Source organism: Gekko japonicus, unplaced genomic scaffold (assembly GCF_001447785.1).
Source record: "Gekko japonicus isolate JY-2015 unplaced genomic scaffold, Gekko_japonicus_V1.1 scaffold1828, whole genome shotgun sequence".
NCBI lineage: Eukaryota > Metazoa > Chordata > Lepidosauria > Squamata > Gekkonidae > Gekko > Gekko japonicus.
Window position 1 is genome coordinate 208,668 of NW_015176028.1, and position 8,997 is coordinate 217,664.

The 8,997-nt window shown below is 47.7% G+C and overlaps 1 protein-coding gene across 1 annotated transcript in view; it reads left to right on the forward strand.

The window, feature by feature from the left end:
- The window catches only part of LOC107123373 (putative bifunctional UDP-N-acetylglucosamine transferase and deubiquitinase ALG13), a 135,387-nt gene that overhangs the window by 76,971 nt on the left and 49,419 nt on the right, over nucleotides 1-8,997 (forward strand). The window contains exons 28-29 of the mRNA XM_015426611.1: nucleotides 189-345; nucleotides 4,069-4,204. Of these exons, the coding sequence (XP_015282097.1) occupies nucleotides 189-345; nucleotides 4,069-4,204 (293 nt within the window). The remainder of the gene's footprint in view (nucleotides 1-188; nucleotides 346-4,068; nucleotides 4,205-8,997) is intronic.

Consider the following 8,997-nt stretch of genomic DNA (forward strand, 5'->3'; position numbering starts at 1 on the left):
CAGTGGTCTCTTATATCTAGAATTGTTTAAATTACATCAGAGCCCAGCTTTCTTTCACCACACACCTCTAGGCCCATAGGCACAGGGTTCTCTGGAGGACTCCCATCCGGGCATTGAGCGAGGCCACATCTGCGAAGTCGGGCTCTCCAACTTTATCAGGTTTTTCTTCCTTCGTCCTTCCTTGGAAGGTCATACAGCCGCAGTCGCAGGCAGATGCAGTGTTTAAACAAAGAATGCCAGTACGGGTTTGCGGCTGAGAATGGTGAGGAACCTCAAGGCTTGGAAGAAACCATCACCTTCTATGAAATTGAAGAAGGGGATGACACGACTTTTCCTGCTCCGCCTGTAAGTCATTGAGCTGAAAACGATTAAAAAGAAAAGTGATAAAATAGGACCCGTACAGATACCACTGCATGAGCCTACAAACTGTGGAAGGGTCTAGAAAGGGGTACTTTATGCATTTGTCTCTTAGTCCGTTCTGCATAATGTACAGTAGACAGATCAGTTAAGACCTGATGATGAAATCTTTCATTAAGCATATATAGCACACGAAGCGGCCTTCTCCTGAATCAGACCCTTGGTCCATCAAATCCAGTGCTGTCTGCTTATACCGGCAATGGCTCCCCAGGGTTTCAGGTAGCGTTCTTTCACATCACCTACCACCTGATTCTTACTGGAGATGCCGGGGATTGAACCTGGGACTTTCTGCATAAGATGCCTGTAACTTGGTGTATTAGGGGTTGGGGGGGACGACTGCATTTCTCTGAACACATTCATGCAAAACCGATGCCGCAAAAGCCGAGTCTGTGTAAAAATGTTTTCAGTAAAACTGGTCTTCGGGAATGTCGTAATGATTGGGTAGAAGTTGTCAGAAAGTTGACAGAGAGAAATGGGAACTTGTCCCTCCACAGTATGAATGCATTCTCTGACCACATTTTAACACTGTAATCAGAGGTCATTTCGGGGGGGAACGCGAGGGATCGCAGTTCCCCTGGGTGAGGTACGGGGGGCGGGGCATATGACGAAGCCCCGCCCCCTGCTTCCGGCCACCCCGCTTCTGGCCCTCATTCAGCCAGGAGGAGGCAGGAGAAGAGGGAGGGTAAGTTGCTTCCTCCCTGCCTCTCCCCACCCCTGCCTGCCTGGGGCCAGGGAGGGCCTTCGCGGGGCTTCCTTGCACTCCCGCCGGCCTTGCAGGTCCACCGCCGGGCCCCTGATGTCAGGGGGTGTGGCATATGCTAATGAGTTATGCTAATGAGTTCCCCTAGCTCTTTTTCTACGAAACGACCCCTGACTAATCTTCAAAGAGCCTCCTTCAGTAGTTGCTACTATGCTGCCATTACAACGATCACCATTTTTTGGGGGGGGGTAAAGTTTCGTGTGAAAAATCTGTCAGCAATTTGTATACAGGCCTGACCTATTTAGGGTTCCCAAAGTTATCATGAATCCGTCTTGGAGGAAATGGGCCTGAGCCATGCGCGCTAATATTGCCACCCATGAAGTGTTTGGTCTGTTCTTATTTTGAGAGTGTGGCTGTGGTCTTGGGGGGCGAGGAATCACGTAGGCACCCTGGTAATATACCACCCACACCCTACTGAGCTATTGAAGTTGCTTTTGGACATACTGATTGAGGCCCCAAGGCATGTGGTCAGTGTTCCCTCTAAGATGAGTTGGTGTGAGCTAGCTCACAGTTTTTTAGCCTCCGGCTCACACATTTCTGTCTTAGCTCAGGAAGGATGGCTCCAGAGCAAACTAATCTATGCAGTAGCCAAATTCCTCGCTCACAACTTTAATGCCAGTAGCTCACAAAGTAGAATTCTTGCTCACAAGACTCCACAGCTTAGAGGAAGCTTTGCTTGTGGTCAATGTTCCCTCTAAGCTGTGGAGTCTTGTGAGCAAAAATTCTACTTTGTGAGTGAGTGATTTGTCTACTGCATTAATTAGTTTGCTCTGGAGCCCATCCTTCCTGGGCTAAGACAAAAAAGTGTGAGCTGGAAATTAAAAAACAATGAGCTAGCTCACACTAACTCAGCTTAGAGGGAACACTGCTTGTGGTCCTCCGGGAATATCAGCATTTATTTATTCACTCTGTTTGTATCCCACCTATCTCCTCAGTGGGATCCCAAAGTGGCTTACACTCTCCTCCTCCATATTATTCTCACAACAACCCTGTGAGGTAGGATAGGCTGAGAGAGTATGACTGGTCCAAGGTCACCCAGCGAGCTTCCCTGGCAGAGTGGGGATTCGAGCCTGGGTCTCCCAGATACTAGTCCAGCACTCCTAACCACTACATCGTACTGGCTGTCACGTCAATGCTCACTTGACAGGTGTGGCTCTGGAATTCATGGCACCATGACAGCCATGCGCCATCCCAGAGCAGCCAAGTCCCCAAACGCGTGGCAAGTCATACGCACGATCAGCGCTCCCTCTAAGCTGCGGAGTCTGGTGCGCAAAAATTCCACTTTGTGAGCGACTGGCTCACAAAGTTGCGAGCGAGCGATTTGGACACTGGATAAATTAGTTTGCTCTGGAGCCCTCCTTCCTGAGCGAAGGCAAAAACGTGTGAGCCGGAGGATAAAAAACTGTGAGCTAGCTCACACTCACTCAGCTTAGGGGGGGACACTGCACATGATCTGGTTTGCTTCCCCCCCCCCCGGGGAATGGAATTAAGTGATCTGGTAATGAGGGAGGTTATGGGATTCTAAGAAGTCATCGCTTGGAAAGACTGTGGGATTCCCCAGCGCAGCTCGGACCCTGGGCCCTTAACAGAGGCTCTAGAAGGCAGTTTGTCTCTGCTTGCTCAGCCCTTTAGGCCTCGGGCCCGAGGATGCTGGCTGTAGCGCCCCATCCCCTGACACTCAGCCTAGTTGTGGGGCCCCTTGTTCAGACGTCATTCTCCACCACCACCACCACCACCATGGTCTGAAACTGGAAAGATCATCTCCCCCAACCTCCCCTCAGGCTACAAATCAAATAACATATGGGCATTGTGCTTTAAACGGAGTGGAGTATGATTTGTATTGTGGGTTTTAGATAGAAAAATGGATTTGCTATGGATTGAGTCTTTGCAACTGCCTTGATCATTTGCTTGTTTACCTGCCTTTCTACCCAGTGGGGACCTCAGGTGGCTTCTGTTGTTCTCTTCACTTTCATTTTATCCTCACAACAGCCCTGTGAGGTAGGTTAGGCAGAGGGAGTGTGCTGGTCCAAGGCCACCCAGACAGCTTCCATGGCAGAGTGGAGATTTAGACTTGGGTCTCACAGATCCCAGCCTGACCTTTGAATTCAGGGTCCCCACCAGCACCTTTCCTGTGGGCCCTCCAAGGGTTTTTAGGAAGTGGGAGGGGCAGATGGGGCTCATGCCCAGCAGGACTTCTTCCTGGCAAGTGGATTGGCTGTGCAAATTAAACTAAACCTTGTTTTGTGGTAGGTAACACCACAGTGTGGGTTGTTTTCTCTCTCTCACTCCTCTTTCCAGTGTATTTTTTAAAGCCTTCAGCAACATATATTTTTTTAAGTTACTGGTTTAAGAAAGCCAGTTTGGTGTAGTGGTTAGGAGTGTGGACTCTAATCTGGGAGAACTGGGTTTGATTCCCCACTCCTCCACAGGCAGCTGGTTGTGTGAACTTGGGTCAGTCACAAGTTCTCTCAGAGCTGTTCTCTCAAGGGCAGTCCTCGAAGGAGCTCTCTCAGCCCCACCGACCTCACAGGGTGTCTGTTGTGGGGAGGGGTAGGGGGAGGAGATTGTAAGCCGCTCTGAGACTCCTTTGGGTAGTGAAGGGCGGGGTATAAATCCAATCTCCTCCTCCCCTTTCGAGAGTCAGAGCTCCCTTCATCCAATAGCAGAGTTTCACTTCTTGAGAGATCATCCCCTGAAAATCCCTGAGGTGCAGCTGGACTTGACTTGAGCTGTTCTACTGCAGACCAACCCGGCTACCCGCTGAAACTGTCCCATAGTAAACTCTTGACCGTCATTGCTGTTGTTTCTGCTTATTTTTCTCTTTTGTTTTAGAACAGAAGGCGAGCCCTATCAGCTGCAAGTTCTAACAAAGCTCTCAACTTGTTCTGCAGAGTCAGGGTAACCCGCCTCCCATAGTTCCTGATCCTGCTGGATTCTGGGTAGCCACAAGGGGTCCAGCTCCCATCCCGTCTAACAAGCCGGCTCTAAATTCCTCCGAGGAAGAAGTGGACGAGCCCAGCGATAATGGTAAGGACAGGAGTCGAAGCGGCCGCAGTTGCAGGATCCTATTAAACAAAGCAAAAGCCTCTTCTCACGTTGCTCAGTTTGCGGTGCCTCATTGATGGTCAGCTGGTTGGTCATGACCCAAAACTGGACTGCACCATATCTAGAGATGTAAAATTTCCGAAAATTTTGAAGCTCAGAAAAAAACCCATTTCCCCCCCAGTTTTTTCCCGGGGGGAAACGGAAATTTTCGGAAAAATTGAAAAAAAATGCTACATTAGCATTTCTTTTGTCTTTTCTAGATTGTCATTCTGTTACTTTAGGAACATAAAATATGACTATGGACATTTTTACTTGGCATGAAATTATCACAACTGGCATATTAAAAATATAGTGTATCCAAACAATTATCACAAACAGAATACCCACCCAACATGCAAAAACAAAACTGAAACCTTTTTCTTTTCTTGTGACAATAGCACCTCCTAAAGGCAGACATGCATCTTGTTCTTGCATTGGAGAGTTCAGTTTGTAACCTAGGACTTGCTTGTCCTCAGTGCACAGAAATTAGATCAATCTGATACCATATATATATATATATATATTAGAAATGATTTGGAAAATACACCTTGTCTTAAAATATTTTATTCATCAAGTTAAATAAAATAAAATGTTCCATAATCATTTTTTTTTCTTTTTTCAATTTTTCAAATTTTTCGGAAAAAACAAAAAAGGCTTCAGGGAAAAAACGGAAAAAAACTGGTTTTTTTCTGAATTTTTCCGGTTTTTTCCTGGGCCTTCACATCTCTAACCATATCTAAGATGTGTTGGGCCAGGGCCACTGCTGCAGTTATTTTTGTAAAGTTTTTAAGGACTATGAGAGTGGAGAGAAGGGACAGATATAATAGAAATAAATGGTACAAGGTTTGAGTCCGGTGACACCTTTAAGAGCAGTGATACATTGAAATAGACTTTGCCAGCCATTACGTAAAGGCCAGGGGGAGGAATGTTAGTTGCCAAAGAAGGGCTTATTGGAGTCAAGATGCATAAGTAACTGAGCGATAAGTATAGCTAAGATTGGATTAAAGCAGTTGGTAAAACCTGTGAATAGCAGCAGATTAGCATACAGATAGTAAAAGAGTTAACAAACAGGTGTGAGAACTGAATGACTTAGCATGTGTAGTGAGATAAAAACCTGATATCTCTGTTAAGCCCTGGGTTTCCATTGTCCTGAGTGTTGTAATGACTTGTAATTCAGCAATCTCCCATTCCAGTCTGTTTTTGAAATTCCTTTGCAATAAAACAGCTACTTTGAGGCCCCCGTTGAGTGCCCAGGGAGGTTGAAATGTTTTCCTACAGGTTTCTCAGTTTTGTGATTCTTGATGTCAGGTTTGTGCCTGTTTCTCCTTTGGTGTAGGGTTTGACCTGTTTGCCCTATGTAGAGAACCAAAGGGCATTGTTGGCACTTATTGACATATACAGTGTTAGCAGATGAGCAAGTGAATGAGCCTGAGATGGTGTAGTTGAAATAAATGGTGTAAGATTCATGGTCCAAATAGGGGTTAAAGATAGGTTCTGGGTCTGTAAAGGCAGAAGATACCACTCTAACTTTTTGCCAATTAAACAGTGTTGATGGTTGGATAGGAAGGGGGATCGGTCCATGTTCAAATGCACTGAATATAGACTAATCCAGGGGTGTCAAACTAATTTTTTATGAGGGCCAGACCTGACATAAATGTCACTTTGTCGGGCCGGGCCATGTATACCTTAAAACATATTGCCAGGTACTGGAGATAGAAACTATATAAAGGACAGCAGCTGGTAAGCTCCAAATTGGTGTATCCTCACTGCAAGGCCCCGTGGGCTGGGAGGGGGGTGCAAAGGAAAACCCACATAGGCGGACTGGAGAGCCAGCGGTGCAGCACTGGGCAGATGTTCCCGTGATGCTCGACTGTGGCAGACAAGGTTGTTCTGCCATGCTGAAGCCACCATGGCGTGGCTGTGCCCACTCCCCCCCCCAGTACTCCCTCCCTTGCACCAGTTGCTCGTGGGCTGAAAAGGGCCTTGGATTGGCCAGTTCCGGCCCCCGAGGCCTTATGTTTGACACCCAAGGACTAATCCTTTTCTAAGTCCTTTGCTCATATGTAATTTTCTGATTCTGTAAATACACACAGCCTCTATAGATTCAAACCGAGCAGTCTGTTAAACTTGGTGAATGGGCGGTAGAACTGCTTCACCATCAAGTATGTCAGTCACATAAAAGCTGCGTCGCAAAGCAGAATCCTCTCTTTCAGTAGATTAGCGTGCTCTGAAGCTGTTGACACTTGTAGTTTTTCCCGTAGCTTGTATTTACAGATTAATCATGTACTAATTTGCAGATGGCGCTTCTTCACAAATCCCCTTAACATAATCTAAAATCTCTAGAGTTTGGATAATGCCCTTCCATGGGGAAAAATGAGATTTGGGTTTGATCCGTTTCTTAGGGAATGAGATCTCTTCCTCAAGGACTCTCACATCAAATGGAAAGGAATTTCTAATTTCTCTCAGCCTAACACAATGTTTCCTCTGCTTTCCTAGGGGAATATCATGAGGATTACCTGTATAGCCCTCCAGGTTGGTAAAACAATGGCATTGTCGTAGGCCTAATTTCAGCAGAACTTGAATTGTGTGAATTTTTTTTTTTGAAACAACTAATACTGTTGTGTGTGAGCTCATCTTGGTTTGTATCCTCCAGATCCAGAGTGTGATACTCCAACTGTGTTTACTGCAGCTGAAGCTGCCACGAACTTGGTAAGCGTTTGTCAAGATGTTCTGTAGCATTATCAGAAAACTGTAGAATACAAATAAATGGGGCAGGATTTTATCTTTGTCTCCTTACAAAATTTATACCCCTCCTTTCTGCCCTTACAAGGGCCACCAAGGTGGCTGAATTGAAACGTATATAATAAAATCACAATTTAACACCAACCCCCAACAAAAGCATGTGTCATTAAAGCAATTAAAAACAGGGCTGAAATACAAAGTCATAGAAACGGCAGTTAATACATCGGTTGGGAAGAACAGATCACTGAGGGAATGCGAAAGGAAACACAAAGGCCTCACCTGTGGTGGAAGACAGTAACAGAAGGAGAAGAAGAGAAGAGATTGGATTTATACTCCGCCTTTCACTCGGAGTCTCAGAGCAGCTTACAAACTCCTCTCCCTTCCCCTCCCCACAACAGACACCCTGTGAGGTAGGTGGGGCTGAGAGAGCTCTGACAGAAACTGCCCTTGAGAGAACAACTCTGAGATAACTTGTGACTGACCCAAGGTCACACCAGCAGCTGCATGTGGAGGAGTGGGGGGATCAAACTGGATTCTCCCAGATTAGAGTCCGCGCACTTAACCACTACACCAAAGTGGCTCTCTGGGGACAGATGGGTCTCTCTGGGGAGAGAGTTCCGGAGCTTTGAGAAGGCCCTCTCCTAGGTTGTCACCTGACTGACCTCAGAAGGTGTGGGCACACAAAGCCAGGCCTCTGTAGATGACTGTAGCAGTCAGGTGGGTTCATAAGGGAGCAGGTAGTCCTTCAGGTGTGTTGGCTCCAAACCATATAGGGGGGCTTTGAAGGTCAACATCAGCACCTTGAATGGTGCCCAGAAGCAAACTGGGAGCCAGAGTTTAGGCTTGGTTCAGATCTAACACGTGGCTGTCTGCTTGACCTGTGTTCGTTTGTTTCACAGTGTAAGTCCATCCACAGAGTCAGGCTTTCTTTGGGTGAGAGAAGGGAAGGTTTTTGTGCCTTAAGGCTTAGCTTTAGGAAGAAGCATGTAGGAGAGGCCAGTGGGAACTCCTACTGGGCAGGTATCCAAGGAGCAACTTCTGTTTATCTTGCTCTTTTTTATCCCATCTTTCGCCCAAGGAGCTCAGATTGACATACACAATCTCCCTTCCCTAAGTTATCTTCACAACAGCAGTGGCAGGCAGTGTTCTCCGGTGGTTTAGGAGTGGGGCAGTTCTTGACTCCTTACTCCTGGGAAAGCACCTCCCCCTTCCATAGGCAGGGCCAGCAAACTTTGATCCCAGAGGGGAGGGGCTTATCCTCTGATCCCCAGTCTTACTGGCCCTGCCTTCTGAGCAGGACGTGCTGGCTGTGCTCTGAAGAGCACGAAGATCCCAGAAGACACCGGAAGGTCAGAAGAAGAAGCGGAGACCTAAAGGGTAATGGGAGAAGGTACTTACCTTCCAGCCCTAAAACATATTCGAGAGCTGCAGGCCTCGAATTACAATGGATCTGGCGCCGGCAGTCCTGGGAGGCCCCCAGGCAGTCGCAGCACCGAGAGGAACGCCTCGGACCCCGCTGGGAAGGCGGCGGTAAACTGCTCTCCCCCCCCCCATCCAGCCGTGGCGGCGTGCAGCGGTTTTGGGGACAGACGCTCAGTGAAGAGCCTGGGGAGAGCAGAGGCAAGCGAGGCGGCCGAGGATGGTGCGGAATCTCTGTCGCCGTCCCTTTCGGCATTGGAATGGAGCCCCCTCCTTGTTCCAGATTGTGGCGAGGAGGGACGTGTCTCCTGCGCAGTCTACCCACGTGGTCAGCTGAACCACGGTAGGACTGTATCCATTGAGAACTGGCAAGGTGTGGAGGGGGAGAGAGAAAGAGGACTACCCCCCTCCTCCAGTTTTCTTTTCCCCGCCCTTTACTCCTTTCCTCTGGATCTGGATGGGAAGTTCTTTAAAAGGACGAATTGCTTCTGGTCCATGGGTCAGGTCTCTAGCAGGGACATTTTACAGTCCTTATTGCTGGGCCTTCGGGAAAGGGAGCAACAATAGACAGCCTA